General features: G+C 41.8%; 1 protein-coding gene, 1 long non-coding RNA gene and 1 pseudogene across 2 annotated transcripts in view; 2 read left to right on the top strand and 1 right to left on the bottom strand.

Annotated features, from left to right (window-relative positions):
* The first annotated feature begins 60 nt into the window (after positions 1-60).
* Positions 61-4,893, top strand: LOC122868990 (annotated as a pseudogene).
* Positions 4,894-5,039: 146 nt separating this feature from the next.
* LOC122869018 overlaps positions 5,040-21,293 on the bottom strand; it is a 33,081-nt gene continuing 16,827 nt past the window's right edge. Inside the window, exon 4 of the long non-coding RNA XR_006376224.1 lies at positions 5,040-5,499. This is a non-coding gene — a long non-coding RNA (uncharacterized LOC122869018). The remainder of the gene's footprint in view (positions 5,500-21,293) is intronic.
* Positions 9,538-13,882, top strand: LOC122868996 (keratin, type I cytoskeletal 13-like). The gene is made up of 7 exons (XM_044181519.1): positions 9,538-9,997; positions 10,766-10,848; positions 10,992-11,148; positions 11,225-11,386; positions 11,774-11,899; positions 12,980-13,200; positions 13,705-13,882. Exons 1-7 carry the CDS (start codon positions 9,593-9,595, stop codon positions 13,742-13,744), a joined length of 1,194 nt encoding a protein of 397 aa, XP_044037454.1. The 5' UTR covers positions 9,538-9,592; the 3' UTR covers positions 13,745-13,882.

Below are 21,293 nucleotides of genomic sequence, written 5' to 3'. Positions count from 1 at the left end.
CAGAAATCTGACACAGATTAGATAAAACTGGATTCCATCAGGCCACAGAGGCGGAGATACACCTGAGGAAACGCGATGATTGAGTCACCTGAAAGACATTTCCAGATAGCAGAGCAAACGGAGAAGCTCTGCATGTGGTGTCATTGTGCAACAGGCGTTTACTTAACATTCCTGCTGGGATTGGTCTGTTCGTCTGTTTGTCATGTGGCTGCTTGTGTCTCCAGCCCTGAGGCGTGCAGCGGGGGCCGGGCCCTGAACCCCTCTCCCACTTTCAAGTGGCATAAAAGGAGCCGAGTCCAACCTCTGCTTCATTCTCTCCTCTCCATCCAGAGCAGGCAGACACCTCCACCATGACCTCCTACGCTCGCTCCGTCACCTTTTCTAGTGGAAGCCGAATCGGCTCCATGAGGGCCCCCAGCGTGTACGCCGGCGCCGGAGGCTCCGGGGTCCGCATCTCCAGCATGAGCGCTCCCAGAAGCTTCTCCTCTGCCGGTGCAGGGTTTTCTGCCGCAGGTGCCGGCGCCGGTTTCAACCTGGCTGACGCCGTCGACATCTCCGACAACAAGAAAATGGCCATGCAGAACCTGAACGACCGCCTGGCCGCCTACCTGGAGAAGGTCCGCAAGCTGGAGAAGGCCAACGCCGAGCTGGAGCTGAAGATCAGGCAGTTCCTGGAGAACAAGACCAAACCCGAGGGCCACGACTGTGCCGCATTCAAGGTCGTCATCAGCGACCTGCAGGACCAGGTGAGACCAGGCTCTGATTCTGTACACAGGTTTGTCTCTTTGTGAGGTCAAACTGTAGCAGAGGCACAACGGAAAGACTAGAAGTGTGAGATCATGTGAAGACGTCAAGATAAGAATGCTGCCTGAAACTGAAGACGAGCCGTTTGTCTGAAGTTTATTTGCATGAAAATGAATCTTCTCCAGCACAAAAGCTTCTTCCTCACTGACATTAAAAGCCCTGCAGTCAGGGCAAACTCAGGTGTACGGTTACCGAGGCAGACGGGATGAATACAGGTGCAGCCACACCCAAAACACACCGAGGCCACCTGCAGCAGGATCACTCAGGCTCCAGATCTAGTTTTGCATGATGTGTGCACAAAAACAGAAGCCCACTAAAACAAGGAGGGGAAATTTGACTTATATTTGCATCGTTTTTGAACCTGCTGTGTAGCTGCTTTACAAACTCTGTACACTCATTGCATTCACCCTATCTACACTCACAGGAAACTCAGAACAAGGTAGAGATAGACATACTGATCATTTTACAACACAGGGTTCTATAACGAGATTTTGAACAGGGCAGGCAGTAACTAATAAATCCAAAAATAAAGTTTCCTTTTCATTTTTATTCCACAATAAAAACAAACCTGCAGCCACTCTGCTGTTCCTTTTCCTGGATCAGCTGAAATACTTCAAAATTTTAAAATAGTTTGTATTTGAGTCTCAGTACAAGTTACATTTAGAAAATAAAATAAAACACATCCAGCCTAAATCTGTACTTCTTCTTGTGTTTCAGATCTTAAATGCCACCCGTGTTAACGGATCTCTCTACCTTTCAATCGATAATGCCAAGCTGGCTTCTGATGACTTCAGAGTCAAGTGAGTATACGAACCCTGGACATTCACATCACCAACAACTGGAGCTCATATCTGGTTTATATATGTAGATCTGATATATGTAGTGGCAAATCCGTCACACCGAGCTGGTTTGCTGATACAACCACAATTTTGTCCCTTTTGTTTTGCAGTGAAGAATAATCTCAACGTGTTCTTTATTGATGCATTATTGATAGCTTTTTTTTATTATTAAAAGGAAGAAATATATCAGAAACGCTTCTTTTGGTCCTATAAAAATGTCCCGACATCTCAAATGATTTGACTGTAGCCTCTAAACTCATATGAACTTTGTCCGGGCAGCAGAGAGTTGGCAGCCCTGGTTAAAACGACTTGGTTAATGTTAAGGAAAGATGGCAGTCATGTTTAAAAGAAACCAATTCTTGACTGTTGGTTAGACCCAACCATCCACGCCGGCCTCCTCCACAAGATGAGCTGTTCTAACAGACGTAGAACTTCCTCTTTTGCTTCTGACAACTTTCACAATTCACATGACCACTAGAGGTCCTTATCGTTTCAAGTGTTTGAACAAAAAAACTAACGCTGGGGCTTGTCTGGTGAGGACAGTCCCTCCTCCCTCCGTGTTTTGGATGAAGCAGCTGATTTGATTGATGCTGCCGGTTGGTGTGCAGGTTTGAGAACGAGGTGGCCATGCGTCAGTCGGTGGAGGCCGACATCGCCGGGCTGAAGAGGTTCCTGGACGAGCTGACTCTGGGAAGATCTGACCTGGAGATGCAGATCGAATCGCTGAGGGAGGAACTCATCCAGCTCAAGAAGAACCACGAGGAGGTGGGTGCCGCAAACTAACTACGGTTAACATTAGCCATTCCGAGTTCATTATTAAGAAGTATTCCTGCCAATGACATTTGGTGGAAACATTTATCAAAGCTGCTAAATGGTAGAAGAAAATTTGGGAAACCTTCAAACTTTGCAAACTTCACTGTTAAAAAGGAATTCTTCCTGATTTTGCAAAGAGAAAAACAATCTAAAATCTTTTAAAGTGAGTTTCAATAGGTCCAAACACACTTTAACTCCTGATTTGGCAGCTTTTCAATCAAGTGTTAGTAAGTGTTGGTAAATTATAGCCACAGCATGCAGACAGTAGAATTAACATCAAGGCATTGAATGTCTTCAGTATCTTGGATTAGAGTTGCACATAAACGTGATCTTCATTACTGGTTAATCCATGATTATTGTTTTATTTGATTAGTCATTTAGTCCACAGAATCTACTAAAATTTGACAAATGTCGATCCCAAAACCAAAGTCAAACTGCTGATTTTGTCTGAATACCACATTCAATTTAAACGGATATGAAAAAGAGAAAAGCAAGTGCCAAAAACATGGAATTGTGTCTTGATAAGCGACTTAAAAATTAACAGTTTGTTAAAGACTAATTTCTCTTCGATGTGTTTTCCTGCAGGACCTGCTGGCTCTGCGGTCTCAGATGGGAGGTCAGGTGAACGTGGAGGTGGACGCCGCTCCTCAGCAGGACCTGTCCGCCATCATGGCCGGAATCAGAGAACACTATGAGACCGTCGCCACCAAGAACCGCAGAGAACTGGAGACCTGGTTCCAGTCCAAGGTGAGCAATATAAACCCTGTGATAGGCTGAGATCAAAGCAAAGCCAACTCCAAGTGCTCTTTAAAGAGTAACTAAACCCCAAAGTTTTGGCTGAAGTGGCTATAACCCATCTGAGTGAAATTACCTTCCCCTACCCTCATGTGGAGAAAATAGTCTGACCTTTATTTCCAGAGAAAAGTTGGGTGTTTCCCCATTCACTTCAATGCAGTTAGGACTTTTCTAGCAGCATCTAGTGGCTATTAGTGGAACTGCAGCCTAAAACACCTAAACTAATATATCAAAATTACTTTTTCATAATTTTGACTTTTCAACACAATATAAAGACTAAAAGATTGTATATTTTTTTAAATCACTACAGGCCAAACTGAAAACAAAGTGAGCATTTATAAAATTGATTAAGTCAGTGAAATAGAGTTTCCCCTCGGGGATCAATAAAGTATTTCTGATTCTGATAAAAAAAAAACAGTGAAATAAAAGCATGATGAAATAAAAGTTACAAACAGGAGAGTGTCATCTGCATACATGTTGATCTATGAGCAGTTTCAAAACACATTCATCTCCCTCAGACATGATTTCTGACATTTTTTCTTTGTTTTTTGTTCTGTTTTTGTAGTCTGAGGAGCTCAATAAGGAGGTCGCCGTGAGCACAGAGACTCTTCAGTCATCACGCTCTGAGGTCACAGAGGTCAAACGCTCGCTGCAGGGCCTGGAGATCGAGCTCCAATCGCAGCTCAGCATGGTGGGTTTCTACCATCTCTGGGTCTTTTTCATGTGAATCAACACAGTCTGTAAATCTCCTCACACTGTTTCTTCTCCCCTTCAGAAAGCCTCTCTGGAAGGAACCCTTGCCGACACCCAGAACCGCTACGCCAGCATGCTGGGAGGTTACCAGAGGCAGGTGTCTGCTGTGGAGACCCAGCTGACGCAGCTGAGAGCTGACCTGGAGCGTCAGGGCCAGGAGTACCAGATGCTGCTGGACACCAAGACCAAACTGGAGCTGGAGATCGCTGAGTACAGGAGGCTGCTGGACGGAGAGCTGAGCATGTGAGTGAACCAATAATAATGAAACCTTTTATATAGAACTTTTCAAAACAAATAATACGAGAGACAACTTTCAAATAAGAGGCAGACAAGATAAACCAAACAGCTTAAGTCAAAGTGTCAAAGTCAGAAATATTTCTTTGTAATAAAAATCAAAACAAAGGCATTATATAAAAATATATGAATGAAAAATTAAAAAGTAGAAACATTAAAATAATTAAAAGTAGAAAAGAGCACTAAATATAAATATAGAAACATGCATGCATATGTATGAGTATCAATAGTGCATGAAATGGTAATTTCACCTGACATTTATTAATTTTACACTGCTTTTAACTATGGTATGTTGGTACATGGTGAACAGTTTACAGCAGCCTAAATACCAAACACTGTAAGAAGCTTCGTTAGCCTGTTTATCAGAGTGATGAAAGCTAACAGGGCTCTTGTTTGTGTGTTTTCCTGCAGGCCGTCTGCCTCCACTTCAAGCACAACTCGTAAAGTGCTGATCGTCACCAAAGAGATCACAGAAGATGGAGAGGTCAGCTCTGAAACTAAGAAAATTGAGACCAAGTGAGACAACAAACATCTGTCAACACGCAGCCAACCGTTCTCAGAAATACACAAATAAAATACTTCTGATGAACTGAAACGTGTGTGTTTTCTGTGTATTAGTGTCTGTACTCTTTTAAAAAGTAGACAACACTCGACTCGTATCATTCAAATGAACAAATCATTTCTTATTCTGCTTTAAAATGCTGTAAATTATATTGTATTAGATTTTTATCAGGATCATAAATCCCTTTATTGCCAAGTACGTTTTCACATACAAGGAATTTGCCTTGGTGTTGTGGTGCATAATGATCACAGTAACATAGATCAGCAGCCAAGTATGTGAACACATACAAGGAATCTGACTCCAGTTTCAAGTTGCAATGTACAGAACAATTAAATCTTTTGTCGTCAGTAAACTTCCATATATGTCGAACCTCATATAACTTTGCAAAGACATTTGAAAATGTTCCGGAAAAGTTTTACACATAAAATCTCTATGGATTAAAATTTCATAAAGCAAAGAGTGATAATTGACCTTGTGTGCAGCTGTAGGTTTAGTTGCAGTACAGCAACTGGGACAAACTAGCAGCTCTATTAATGCCTCCATGGTCCTTGTGCACATGCTGGTTCACAGACAAACAAGCTGCAGCCAATCAAAATGTTTGTCTACAGCGCCACCGCTGGTCAGATCCTTCAACTTCAACTGCAGGCAGAAGCAGGAGCAGAAAACAAATGTGAATATTTCAAAACCACAAAACTAAACACTTCATCTGGTCACGCGTCAGACTGCTGTATCAGTGCCGTCTCTACGGCGTCGAGTCACATCTTTGGTAATTTGCACTTCTCACACACACTGGTGGATGTTATAACCCAGGAAATACAATGTTCGGGTGAGTTAGATATAAATGTCAGTTCCATGTTCTGTCTGAAAGACGTTCCTTAAATAAGGTCATGGTCTTACATAATCTTATCTTCCAATCAAAGTTATTTCATTTCTTGTCATGTCCTTGAAATCCTGATTTTGAACAAAGTCTATAACGTAAGTGTTGAGTTTCCTGACGGAGCCGGAGAGTCTGGTCGGATCTTCACATTCCAGCAGCATGAAGTGAAGTGGTCAGAACCAGTTTAACCAGTCAATTTTAAGGTACTTGTACTAATATTTCCATTTTATACTTTGTACTTCTACTCCACCACATTTCAGAGGCAAATATGGTATTTTTTACTCCTCGACATTTGTCTTTAGTTACTCTGCAGATTCAGATTATGAAAACAAAATATAAATCAACTAATAAATTATGATGTTTTATTATAGATTAAACTACCCAGCAGTTTATAAAGTCAATAAAATGAGCTCCACCTTCACCAGCTGCAACATTAAAGTGATGATCACATTAATGCATCAATAATTATGATCCAGTAATATAATATATAATTCTGATTACTGAATCTTTATTATTTTACCAACATTGTTGGTTTCCAACCTTTTTAACTTCAAACACCTTCAAACAAAATATCATCACAGGTTTTGACCTCAGTGTGAAAATGTACGGAAGATGATTAGGGCCAAGTGTGAAAAATGTATTTGAGTTCTGAGACTAAAGTCAGGAGAAAATACAAGTACCGCAAAAAGTGATCTAAAATATAAACTTACAAAATACATTTCCAATAAAAATATGTACAATATATATTCTATAGTGTATAAGAGCTGTACAGTGATTAAAGCAAAAGTTCATAACATAATGTACAAAGAATACGTGCAATAACAAATACAAATAACTTGTTTTTATTCAGTATTTCACAAAAAAAAGCAAAAATTAGAGAAAGTCTGAAAATATTGACATCATTTTGTATAGAATAAATGATTCTCTCATTCTTACATAAATGTAATCATCTTGTGACCCTTCAGATTTATTTTGGGTTAGGGACCACAGTCTTAAATAATGTGTTTAATCAGCACATTTGTGGCCCGGGGGCCTCGTTACGATGTGACCCCTCCTGACATTTTGACAGCAGTTCAGCTGTCTAAAGAGTTCACTTACTTTCCTTTGTTATTTATTGTTTATGATGCTGCTTTAAATTACTCACATTCTGCTGTTCACCAGTCAGACCGGTTAATGAGCTGGTTTGACTCCAGGAGGAGTTGAGTGAAAGTTACTCTGAGTAAGATTTATTATTGAACAATAAATAATAAACATGTTACATGTTGAATTTCTGTTGTGTAATGAACTTTTATGTTTTCACGTCTTTATTTACACAGTGTATAATCTATTATAAATCTTGAATGCAACTAATGACATCACATATTTCTTCACTTTTTAATTGTTCTGGTTAGTCCTGAAAATATCTGTTTTTTTACAACTTAGTCATACAGCTAATATTTAGTGGATCAATGCAGAACAAGTTAAAGACAGAAAACAGTGGACATTCCTGTGTAAATGATTGTTTAGTGGCAGCATTAATCTCACGACCAACGATGATGTAACTCTGACAGGAAGTTGAGTGATGGATTATCTGTCAGCGGCCATTTTTTAAGTCTCTAACTCCTTTATTAATGTTTATTTTGTGTATCTGTGTGCTCTTGTACTTGACTCTCTCTGAAGTTTTACTTGTTCAAGGCTACAAAACATATTCAAAAGAGCAATCACTTTTTGTAACTTTATGTACAAACTGTGTGTAACCTTTGCTTCAACACCCATCTGAAAAACGTTTGACAGCCACCAACCAAACTCTGTACAATTTTCTTAGCATTTAAAAACATCACAAAATGTCAGGGACCCCCAGGTTGGGGGTCGGGACCCTAAAGGGATTAATAGATAGATGCCAGCCCTAACTATAAGCTTTATCAAAGGGGAAAGTCTTAAGCCTACTCTTTAATGTGGAGACAGTGTCTGCCCCCCGAACCCAAACTGGGACCTGGTTCCACAGGAGAGGAGCTTGATAACTGAAGGCTCTGGCTCCCATTTAACTTTTGGAGACTCTAGGAACCACAAATAACCCTGCATCCTGGGAGTGCAGTGTTCTAGTCGGGTAATAAGGTATTATGAGCACTTTAAGATACGATGGTGCCTGACCGTTAAGAGCTTTGTAGGTGAGGAGAAGGATTTTAAACTCTGTTCTGGATTTTACAGGGAGCCAGTGCAGAGAAGCTAATATTGGAGAAATATGATCTCTTTTCCTGGTTCTTGTCAGTACACGTGCTGCAGCATTCTGGATCAACTGGAGAGTCTTAAGGGACTTATTCGGGCAGCCGGATAATAAGGAATTGCAATAATCCAGCCTAGAAGTAACAAATGCATGCACTAGTTTTTTGGCATCATTTTGAGACAGGATGTGCCTAATTGTTGCAACGTTACGTAGGTGAAAGAAGGCAGTCCTTGAAGTTTGTTTCATGTCGGAGTTAAAGGATGAATCCTGATCAAAGATAACTCCGAGGTTCCTTACGGTGCTGCTGGAGGCCAGGGCAACGCCATCTAGAGTAACTATATCTTTAGATAATGTGTCTCGGAGCTGTTTGGGGCCAAGTACAATAACTTCAGTTTTGTCTGAGTTTAACATCAGAAGGTTGCAGGTCATCAAGGTTTTTATGTCCTTAAGCTTGCTTGAAGTTTAGTTACCTGGTTAGTTAAATGGTGTCGAACGCAGCACTAAGATCTAACAAGACAAGTCCACTGTCTGATGCAATTAAAAGGTCATTTGTAATTTTCACCAGTGCTGTCTCTGTGCTATGATGCACTTTAAACCCTGACTGAAAATCACAAGAAGTCACACAGCTGATTAACGACTGCTTAATCAAGGATGTTAGAGAGAAAGGGAAGGTTAGATATAGGTCTTTAGTTGGCTAAAGCCCCTGGATCAAGAGTGGGCTTTTTAAGAAGAGGTCAGCTATTTTAAAAGACATAGCCTGTTAATAAAGACAGATTGATCATATCCAGTAAAGAAGTGCTAACTAGGGGTAAAACTTCTTTAAGCAGTCTAGTTGTAATGGGGTCTAAGAGACATGTTGATGGCTTAGATGAGGAGATCGTTGAAGGTAGTCAGACTGTGCAGCGGCTGCATCTTTAAGTGTTTAAGTTATGAAGCATGACCACACTGCATAACAAGGCTAACACTGGCTACATATGCTAGTGTATTTAGCTTTTTCGTCCTGGGCAATACGGGGAAATCACTATATATGGCTCTGAGGCTTTGTTCTGTATATTTACATGAACAGAGTCTTCCTCATGAGTTGGCGCCTCTGCCAAATGGGCACCTAGAGGGAAAAACCGACCAGACTCACCTACAACAGCAGGATCTGTGCGCGGCCATGACCGGATGTAATCCTTGAATGCAGGCGTGACGACTGGCGAGACAAGCGCCCCGTCTCCAGCCAATCAGACATAAGTTGAGTCCCCGCCTCCAAAGTCTCAAAACTCAACTTGCCGAGCGAGTGTTGAGTAGGCGTTGGTGGTCGGACTAGATGTCTGGTCTCGGGGCTCTGTGAGGACTGACAGGACCAGACTATCAGGTCCAACAGCTGTCGGGCCCCTGTGAGACGTCGTCCGGAAGCTCAGGGGCCCCTGATGGACAGGGAGCGGAGAAAGTGTTGAGACTTTCTCAGACTTGAAACCCATCCGACCTGCTGTACCTCACCTGTTCAGCTCAGTCCTGTTTGCCCCACCCCCCACCCCTTGCCGGCATGTTTGGCATCCCAACCTGACTTACCCTTACCCCCCCGTCATTTTGAGGCATAAAAGGAGGCGACGTCCCAGCAGCTCTTCACTCTCTGCTCAGAGCCGACGACCAGCCGACCCTCAGCCATGACCTCCTTCTCCAGCCACAGCAGCTATGTGTCCTCCCCCATGAGGAGCTCCATCATGACGGCCCCCTCCGTGACCTCCTCCTCCCGCCTGGGGAGCATGAGGGCCGGCAGCATGTACGGAGGAGCCGGAGGATCTGGAGTCCGTGTCTCCCAGTCCTCCTCCTCCTTCTCTGCCGGTGGTGCCTCCAACCTGGGCGATGCCATTGACGTCTCTGTCAGCGAGAAAGCCACCATGCAGAACCTCAACGACCGCCTGGCCACCTACCTGGAGAAGGTGCGCAAGCTGGAGAAGGCCAACGGCGAGCTGGAGCTGAAGATCAGGCAGTTCATGGAGAGCAGAGCCGCACCGGAGGCTCACAACTTCAGCGGCTTCAACGTCCGCATCAAAGACCTGCAGGACCAGGTGAGAACTGAAGGACAGAAAATCTGCAGTTTGAGCAGGAAGGAGCAGATTATACGGACATTTATTAGGCTTAGTGGGATTACTTTACCCTGAATTTAGCCTCTCAGGCAGCACATCTTTGCAAGCAGGCCTCAACGTGTTCAACCAATCAAAGACCAGGGATGGAGATGTAGTTACGAGGTGCAAAGCAAAACATTAAAAAAACATTAAAAAAACATTGTTGGATAAAAAAAAAGGATTGTGCAGGTGAGATTAAACTAAATCCACATGGGCTTAAAAAAGAACTTAATTAGATTTTATAAATGGCCAAGCAAAAAAAACAAAATAAAAATAAAATACATTAGCATGACATTGAAAAAAAAAACAAAAAAACATTTGAGATATTTTGTGATTTATTTTTGTGATATAAATTGTGTCACAAAAAAACTAATTATGAGGAAAGACTAAATCATTTGTTAACAGTTTTAAAAACTTGCTGCATTCTGTAAGTAATCATTTAACCTGGTGAAACATATTCAGATGTTTTAGCAGAGATTATATAAATATAAAACAGTAAAATAAAGACATAAATGAATCAATTAAAAAAGTGAAAACTGGGAGCACACGTTTGCTGGTTTTTAGAGCCACCTGGTGGCCGCAGAGCTCCTTGCAGCCACTCAATGTGTTTGTTTGTTTATTTTATCTTTAAAAAAGCTGAATGAAATCTACTGAAGCCTTTTAGCCAAACTGCCAGTTGTTCACACAGTTTTTCTCTTCCTTCCCGCTCAGATCAAATTAGCTGCTCACGGAAACGCCGCCCTCGTCCTCGCCATCGACAACGCCAAGCTGGCCACCGATGACTTCAAAGTCAAGTGAGTGTGAGACTTCCCAGGTGGCCAGCTCCAAGTCCGCATCCTGAAATAATCTCATGACGTTTATCTTTTTCTGAGCTCGTTTTCCCAATCATTTCAACATTCAGGTGAGTTTCCTGAACTCGTATTCGTGTTTTTTTCAGGTACGATAACGAGCTGGCCATGCGTCAGTCGGTGGAGGCCGACATCGCCGGGCTGAAGAGGGTCCTGGACGAGCTGGCTTTGAGCCGGGTCGACCTGCAGATGCAGATCGACTCGCTGGGGGAGGAACTCATCCAGCTCAAGAAGAACCACGAGGAGGTGAGACCAGTGAAACCAGACAGAAAAAGAAACACAAAGATCAAAAGACAGAAGTGTAACCGGGTTCCTCCTGCAGGACCTGCTGGCTCTGCGGTCTCAGATGGGAGGTCAGGTGAACGTGGAGGTGGACGCCGCTCCTCAGCAGGACCTGTCCGCCGTCATGGCCGGAATCAGAGAACACTACGAGACCATCACCACCAAGAACCGCAGAGAACTGGAGTCCTGGTTCCAGTCCAAGGTGAGACCACCAAGTCCTGTTTTCTGCTCTGAACCTGGTCACTGCTGCCCCCTTCTGTCCAAAACCAGCTCCAACCACAGTTACACTAAAACCACTTCTGTTTTTCAGTTTTCTAAGTTTTAGTTTTTTGGTTTTGAGACTGAAAGTTCGTTCTTGAACTTAATTGCTGAAGAAGATCATGTAATGCGGCTGAAAGCTCCAGAACAGCTACTAAAGGACCTTGTGTTTGTTAGGGTTGAGTGAAAATAGTTGAATGGTCACATCTTTTCTTCATATATCACCTTTAAACTGCGATCTGTTCCAGAAAGTTTAGCAGATAACACATCAAGCTGCCGTCTGATATCCCGATATCCGATCAATAACAATATTGATACCTGTCCTCCACAGACGGCCGAGCTGACCCAAGAGGTGGCTGTGAGCACTGAGACCCTGCAGACGTCCAAGTCTGAGATCGGAGAGATCAGACAAACGCTTCAGACTCTGGAGATCAAACTGCAGGCTCAGAAAAGCAAGGTGACCGAACGATCAATACACTGAGTCTATTGACTTGCATGAAATATATATATATATACATACACACATTATATATATATATATATATATATATATATATATATATATATATATATATATATATATATATATATATACACATTATATATATATACACACACGTCGTGAAGTGAAGTCGCTTGAGACAAATTTGCAGTTTGTGATTTTGGGTTGTATAAATAAAGTTGACAATTAAAAAAAACACTTAAATTAGTTAAGTAAAAAAATAAATAAACAAAACACTTTAAAAAAATAATAATTTGGGTGAAAACAGGCTACAAACTACTTTCTCCTCTTTAAAATGAATTTACTAATTATATTATATTTATCTATTTACTGATGTATTGATAACATATTGATATTTATATACGGATGTATTTATCATATGTATTGATCTTGTTTTCTTTAGATTTTGACTTTTGTATATTTTCAGTTCACGACTTTGTGTCGGAAAACAATATAAAAACATTAAAATCTAAATAAAAAACAGGTTGTTGAAAACCTTAATCCGGGTGTCCGGTGGCCCAGTGGTTAAGATGTGGACCACATAACCACAACAAACCAGGTTTGATTCCGGGATTTTGTCGACATTATTATTATTATATTTTATTATATATAATAATAATTATTATTATTAATCTATTCCCCCCCAAAAAAAACATATATATAAAATAATAATATATATGTTTTTTTGGAGGAAAAAATAGATCTATAAAAAGGTTTGACTTGTCTGTTATTGACGACTGAATTCTGATATTTAACCCTTAAAGTTATTTTCACCTTCATCACCGTCGAACCATTTCTGTCGGGAAAAGAGAACAAACTGAAGAAAAGTTCCAGCTGATGGAAATATAAATGCTTGCACGACTTATTATTAACTGTATCATAACTTTGACAAAGTATCTCAGAGGTTAATTTTTGAAACTTTACATCCATTTTGTTTCTTTTCTGGCCGAAATGAGCTTCCATATGAATGTGAATATGAAACGTTTGAGGGGTTTTTAAAGCCCTTGAAGTCAAAGTGACTGTCCTCCTGAACAGAAAGGAGCTCTGGAGGCGACTCTGGCTGAGACCAGGAGCCGCTACGCCAACATGCTGGCAGGTTTCCAGAGGCAGGTGGGGGCTCTGGAGGACCAGCTGGACCAGCTGAGGACCGACCTGGAGAACCAGAGGGTCCTGTACGTGGACCTGCTGGACATCAAGACCAGGCTGGAGCTGGAGATCGGCGAGTACAGGAGGCTGCTGGACGGAGAGACTGAGAGGTGAGCGCAGGAAACAGCTCACTGACCTCAGGGTGTTTTCACAGCAGAGGACAAATCCTCACAAAGCATCTTTAACCAAAGTCCATCACTTCCACATGTTTATTACCTCTAATCCACTCTTTTATGGAAACTCAACCAGAAAAAGAGAAGAAAGGGATGAAACGTGAGTCTGCAGCCGTGCGAGCAGCTCTGTGAGGCTGTACACTTTGAGCTAAATGCTAACAGCAGCATGCTAACATTAGCTGGTTAGCAGTAAACACAGAGCGCAGCTGAGGCTGATGGGAACGCCATTAGCATCCACAGAGCTACGCTGCTAACGTGGCTAAAAATACTAATGAAATTGTGATTTTTGTATCACGATTTTCACTTTTTTATCTCATTATTTTGACACAATGAATAAAAAAATCAGTTTAAGTCTCTTCAGACAGAAAATAAAGACAAATAAATAAATAAAAAAAGCCAAGATGAACTGAATTATTTCTTTTCCGTCCTGTGTTTCTGCAGCACCACCTCCACACCACCACCACCACCACCAAGGTGGTGACCATCGTGCAGGAAGTGGACTCCTCTGGAAACGTGGTGACCAGCAGCAAATAAAACAGGAAACACCTCCGACCAATCAGATGCTGTAAACTGTGAACTGAGTCTGTCTGAGGTTCTTGAATAAAAGTCTGACATCGTTTCTGTGGTTCGTGCGTTTATTTATCGGTTTGTTTGACTTTATTAAAGAGAATCGTTTCCGATGTATGACGGCCGATGAGGAAACATTTTAAATATTGAATCTACGTTTTCAGGCAGGATATCAAATCAAGGCAAAAATGAGTAAAGTCTCAGTATTTTGATTGATTGTTGTTGTGTAACGTTTGGTTTCAGATCTGTGTCGAACCCTCTCCTGAAAGACGACAGAAAAAGGCAAATTACTGCAGTAGATGTTGTCCACGCGGTTCATGCTGAACTGGCAGTTTATTTTCAGTGGTTTTAAGAAAATACGACTTTTAGGACTCAATAAGAGACTTGATCAGATGATTTCTGCAGTGCAATAAATAGTTATAGTCCGACATAAAGTTAATAACCCACCTGAGAAATTACTGACAAGCCACCAACCAAACTCTGCACAAGTTTTTGGGCCTTTTAGAAAATCACAAACTTTTACATTATATTTACTGATTTAACATTTATCTCCTGTATCTCTTTCCTTGGTGAGATGACTTTAGAAGCCCATCTGGAGTTTATTTTATTTTATTATTTTAATCCCTTTCTCTTTTTATCCAACAATGTTTTGTTTTTAGCTTTTATAAATAAACTCTTACCCAATTTTCTAGAAATTTTACTAAAGACGTGACCGTGTGACTCTAACCCTGGTCTTTGATTGGTCGAACACGTTGAGGCCTGCCTGCAAAGATGTGCTGCCTGAGAGGCTAAATTCAGGGTAAAGTAGTCCCTGTAAGCCTAATAAAAGTCCGTATAATCAGCTCCTTCCTGCTCAAACTGCATCATGTTCGCCCCGGGGCCACGATGGCAGTGGCCTCTGCTCCCTGTCCATCAGGGGCCCCTGAGCCTCCGGACGACGCCTCACAGGGGCCCGACAGCTCATCAGTGGTTTAATATTTCTACGAGCTGAGAGCACTTAAAGCAAAGCAACATGCTGTTTTTATACCTTTAACTGTCATAAAGACGTGAAAGTGTTTCACAAAGATAACAGAAAATCATGCATCAGAACATGATTCCATGTTGCACAAATATGTTTTCCCCTTTTTTCCTGACTCGTTAATCATCTTGTGACCCCTCAGGTCTATCGTGCGACCCCTTTTAGGCGTCCTGACCCCCATGTTGGGCACCACTGCCGTAGAGGTCACCGTCTCGACAGGGCCTCCAGTCAGTCAGTAGCGAGTGAGCGTGCAGGGATACGCTCATTCGTGCGCAGGAGTTTCTGTAAGAGCTACGAGGATTTATGGAGGCTCGTCGCTGTGCTGCTTCCCCGAGTCCAGGTTGTGACAATACGAGAGATGGATGACATCACAGTGCATAAACTAAATTGCTGCATCACTGGACGTACACCGTGAGCCCCGCCCCCTCACGAAGCAGGAAGTAGTAGCAAATATTTTATTTTATAATTAGGTGTGGCGAAAATGTATGTGCTTTACATAACAGGGTAGGACTTTGTTATAGCAGCTGACCTGCACATTTACACTCCAAGACTGCATTGTATAACTTGCCTTAAAATTGTGACATCTGACATTATTTATTTATAATAAAGTGCAGGACACGGTGAAGAGATGGAGCTGCGGTTCTGCCCTTCTGCCACAGGAGGGCGGTCTTCACCAACACAGCTCTGCACCCCCTCTCTGATTTCACATTTCCACTTTACGGCTGTTTGTTAACCTTCAGTGTGTTTCCAGGTGCTGCAGCAACACCATGACAGACGCGATCTGGTCGAAATTTATTTGGATTATTTCGTGTTTGTTCTCAGTAGACTGCAGTCGCAGATATCTTGAATTATAATTCTGACTGCTCACGTTGTAATTATGTAATGTAATCAGAGAGAAGCCTTACAGATGGCAGACGTGCTTCCCATAAAAAGATTTGTTTTAGGTAAAAGGCGAGACGGTATTTAAGCATGTCCCAAAATGTTTTTGAAAGTCCTTCTGGGTGTTGACATTGTCCCCTGCGATGCAAGTAACGTCCTTTCCACTCCTCCCTTCATATCAAACCTGAGCTCTCCTCCACGGTAGTTTCGAGTCATGCAGATCCAACAGCCCGAGGCTGGAAGAGAGCCGCAAGGCTTCGTGACTGAAGAGCAGAGACGCTTATTATAACAAACTCTATAAACTATATCAACGCTATAAACTGTGAGCCCTGAGGTCATGCCACAGTTTATTGATAGATTGATTGATTGATAGATAGGAAGTGAATACAAAAGTTTGCCATACTGAAACTGTCATTTACTCAAGCTAGTTATCAGGAAAAATACCTGCGGTTAAAGAGTCATTCTAGTGACTGCAGCGATGACACGGTTCAGGTTTATGTGCACGTCCTCACACACACACACACACACACACACACACACACACACACACACACACACACATTAATGTAAGCTAATCTCTGCTCTCTTATCTAATCATCACATCCATCATTGGAACTGCTTCGTTATTGTATCTCTTTCCCTTGAGTTTATTATTTTCATGCGGTGCCGCACGGCTCGACGTGGCTCGCTGTTCTGTACGAACTGAGTGGGAGCCGGTCTACAAGCAACCCATCAAACACGCACCAGTTTAACTCTGTGCTTTCTTGCTTTAGTAAACTGTGACAATCCATCATCTAGTATTCAATCTTTTAAGCATACAGTCCTTTCTGTGCACTTGACACCGCTGAAGAACTTGATAAATTGTTTCGGCAGGTGGAAACGACCTCTGATCGGGGTTAAGTTTGCGAGAAGACTCGCTGGGCCTGCAGAGGTGGATTACTGGTGACAGACCCTGGTGAGTGATGGGATGGCTCTGGGCAACACTCCTGTCACTGTGTCACTGAGCAGAGAAAGACTTGCATTATACTAGCAGGAACCCGCGAGGGGCAGGAGGTCAGGATCAGGGTGTAGAAACTGGTTTGTTAACATGCGAGATTTAAGATTTACTGATTACTGCAAAGCAAGTGTTGCCGGCAGTTTCACAATTATTTTCTTTACCGTCGTCCAGTGTGTGACATGCTGCAGCGCTGATCAGGGTGTGATCGACTCTGCTGAGCCTCTGTTCAAACAGAAATTATTAGGAAGAGGAAAACAGATGCAAACAGCAGTGACTGTATCCAGGGTGCAGAGTCCACGTCGGGCCCCAAGGGATGAACTCATTCAGAGCTGGATTCAAACCTGTGATTGGCACTTCTCGGGGGAAACAAAGAAACTATTCTTACACAACCAGCGGCTGCAGGTAACATGAAGTCATGTTACGAAATGTGCTCACAAAACAGCAGTTTTTAAGGATCAACTGCTGTTTTCTTATTAATTCCATAATTAGTTAGCTTTGCAGTGAGCTCCTTCCAAATCAAGTGCACTTCAGTTTTCTGTAAGTTGTGTTTAAATGGAGCAGTTCTTTCAAGGACACTCCTGAAAATCAATGACTGCTCATAGAAGAAAGTAACTAACCTGCTAAAGTAATAGTCTAAAGACCCGGTCACACCAGAACGTGCTACAGCCAAATGAATGGCTGCATCTTTGTGAAATATTTAGAGTCTCGGTGACGCAGTGACTTACTACTCGCAGGGCTAGTTGGTGAACTGCTGTAGCTGGCAAGCTAACCACTAACTTGCTAGCCGGCCGTGCTAGCGCTAGTCAGTAAACATAGCTTCTGCAGCTTCTCTCTGTTTTCTCTCTACTGCTCTGTTCACCATTTCATTCAATAAAGAGTTACTGAAGAGGGGAAATCAAGCTCTCCGAGCTAACGAGCCTGCTAGTGGTCAGCAAACTCAGTCAAAGTGAAGATTTACTTTGGCCCCCACAAGCGAATCCACTAATTGCAGCGACTGCATTGAAATGAATTGAATTTGCTGCAAAATTTTGCAGTTTTAATTCTTGGTGTGACCAGGCCAGAACTTTGTCTCTGGTTTCCCTTTAATTACTCCCAAATTACAAAGTTCTTTCCAGCAAACTTCCTAGGGATTTATTGTGAAATTGCAGACCAGCAAAATCCAGCTCTTGATTTCCCGAAGCGAAGGTCTACACGGTTTCAAAGTCGTCTCTACGCTGCCATGAATAAAGTTCTGGTGGACTCTTTTTAGCTGTGAAGTTCAAATTCGCACCAAGTTGATAAAATCCCTAAAATACCGAAAACATTACATCAGAAAGACAGTGTAGTCCCTCATTCGTCCAGGAATGTTCCATCGTCAATTGAGAATGACTTCCGGATGGGAGCCGAAACGTCTTGATTCTGAAAACAGGGTCCAGATGACTACGACTGAAACCTTTTCTACGATTACGTCAGAAAAAAATACAAAATTTGTAGCAAATTATTTAGCAAATTCTACAACATACTAACTTCCTGTATATAACAAAGCTCCTATGCTTTGACTTTGCACCTGCCCACTGAAAATATAGTTTTCTGTAAACCACACAAAGCCTTCATTTTGTCAAGGAGATACAGCAGTGATATTAAAAGGAAAATTAATCTAACCTCAGAGACTCTCACACCGTCACAATCATATCTACTGCTGTTGGCAGCTCTGTTTAACCTTTTATTTCAGCAGGAAGTCTCTTGAGATACATTATCTCTCTTACAAGAGACAAAAAAGCCCTGAAACTAAAATGTCCTTTAGTTTCTGAAACAACAACCAGACGACAAGCTGCCAACAAACTCCACTGGAGCTACTGGGAACAAGTGGATTTAGGGTGGCCTTTCCCTTTTAATACATGTCAACGTGGAGATTTTAAAAACTGAACTAGTTCCATTAGCTCTGCACCAGCAGCTATGTAGATGTTTCCAACCTCAGGTTTATTATTTCCGTCATTTTGACATTTTGACCCGTTTCAGTCGCAGGCCGTTTCTCATGTTGAGTTGAACAGTGATTCATCTCCTGGGCAGGGTGACACGAGATGGGCAAGACCTTAATAAAGTTAAACTGCTGATGATGATGATAATATTTCTGCATTGAACTGTTCTCACCTGTCCTGACTTGACTGAGTGTGACTGTTTAAGATATTGCACGCCGGGTCCAAACCAACCCTTCATTTCTGTTCCCACAGCTGGTTCAAGCTCCAGCAGTGATGATGAAATTAACTTCCTACTTGGTTTTGTGTGAATATCTCACACGTACAAAAAACAGACTTGTTGTGGAAATACATTTAGTTTATGATGAAATATGAAGGACAAACCTAGAACATCCAGCCCAGTATCCTAGGAATTTTAATTATTGAATTAATTAATTAATATTGAACAATTCTGCACCTCACGATGTATTTCCTTTCCCTTTTTGTTTTACCTTATTATTAACCATGATCTTTCCCTAAAGTTAACCAAAATGTAGTCACCACGTGCAGGCACTGGATATAAAATCATGGAACGTGTTTCAGGGTTTTGCAGAATGGACCAATACTGACGTCCTTGTGCGGTGATGGGTTTGACAGCATCCTGCCTTGGACCTCACTAAAAGCATCACTATGCCTCCAGCTAAGTGTTTGTGGGACCGTTGAACAGCGTCTGAAACCTCCTTTCCGACAGCAGAATTGAGGGGCTGCGTCTAACTTTCTGATCCAAGAATCACGCCCACTTTACGCAGTAGAGTTTCCCCCTCGGGGATCAATAAAGTATTTCTGATTCTGATCGGTGTAAAGTCACTTTGTGTGAGTGCGCCATAATCTCCATTTGTATGTTTGTCTAGTCCCTCCCCTCTTTCAGAGGAGGCTTTTCGAAACACTCGACTTTAGACGTAGTCAGACGACTCTTCGTACGAACTACTTAGTTTCAAGTTTGTTTCATTATAATTACTACTACAGTTGCTTCTACTCTAATGCTACTACTGCTGCAACTACCACTACTGATACTACTACTGGTACAGTTGCTTCCAATCTCAGAACCCATCGGCTATCGTCTCACGTCGATTCAGCCTCTGAGGGCAACGGCCAATGTTTCAGGGCTTCTGGTGTAGCCAGCAGACATCCCGATAACGGATACCCGGGCCAAGACGTCCTCTTCCTGTAATGTTTAACAGTCCGATTAGCAATCGCAGTTGTATCTACATTTGAATCGTCAGATACATTTAAAAAAAAGCTAATCTCTGGGGTTCTGAGATTGCTAAAAAGCTCATCATCAGACGATGGCCGATGGGTTTCTGAGATTACATTTCAACCAATGCTTTCCGCCTCTTTTGCTCTCCACACCGACTGTTTAGCTGTATGTAACCAAAACCTGCTCAAACATGATTGGTCGATACTACTCTGACTCCAAACGGACTACAAACGGAAACCAGAACGCTTCCGACACCAAAATCGTCCCTTGCCTACAGAATCTGCTTATAGAGATTAAGTTGCTTCTAGGATTACTGCTGCTACCATTGCTACTACTACAACAGTTGCTTTTATTACTGCTTCGACTAACTTTGCTTATGGTACTACTACTACTGTTATTTGTACTACTACTATTGTACTATAGTATTACTACTAGAAGCAACAGTACTACTGCTACAACAGTAAGTGCTGCTGCGACTGGAACGTCTCCTGCTGTGTCACTACTGATTGTGTTAATAAAATCTGAAGAACTCATTATTATTTGATTATTTGTTCATGTTTTCATTGATTCATGTTTTCACTCATAGTTTCTGGTTGTATATGCTACTTCGCCAAAAGCATTAATCAGTCATTTTCTGTTTGTGTGATAAAAGCAACAAACCAGAAACTGTTTCAACGTATTTGCAGACGATGTGTGATTTTACAAGCTACTGTTATTGAAGTTGTAAATGTTAATAAACCCTGTGGTCACAATACAACTGCTTTTAAGGATTCACACTAATTCTGGGAATATTCAAGGTGGAAATTTTCCATGGGAATTAACAGGAAATAAAATGAATAAATGATATGATAAAATGGAAATACGGGGGATTATTAGCTCAGGCTGTATTTACCATGTCGCACACAGACAGAAACAAACCTTTTACCATATCATAATTGTGAACCCTTCGAATAGAAATGAAAAAATCAACAATTGAGTTGAACTTTAATTAAATAAGTTGTACTGAACTATTACAACAACAAAAAAACATTCCCCATGAGCCCCCTCCAAAAACACACTCCTCTCAGGCCTCCATATCCTCTCCATGGACTTCCTCGATGTCAGACTCTGGTGCCTCATCTTCACTATTTCCGGAAATGTCCCGACCCTTTGCAGCCCTGATCCCCACTGACAGGTGTATGATCCTGCAGTTGCAAATTCTCGATGTGAAACAAACAGTTATTGTGCAGCTTATACAAACTACTAAATGTTTTGTATATACAACCAAGTGCTCCATGCTTTGCCTTTGTCCAAGCTTTGAAATTATAATTTTCTGTAAACCAATCAAAACCCTAATTTTGTCAATAATTAGACATTTTTCCAGGACTTCTCATTTGG

Source organism: Siniperca chuatsi, linkage group LG21 (assembly GCF_020085105.1).
Source record: "Siniperca chuatsi isolate FFG_IHB_CAS linkage group LG21, ASM2008510v1, whole genome shotgun sequence".
NCBI classification, from domain to species: domain Eukaryota; kingdom Metazoa; phylum Chordata; class Actinopteri; order Centrarchiformes; family Sinipercidae; genus Siniperca; species Siniperca chuatsi.
The sequence above is the reverse complement of the archived record's forward strand: the minus strand, read 5'-3'. Positions and strand labels throughout refer to the sequence as shown.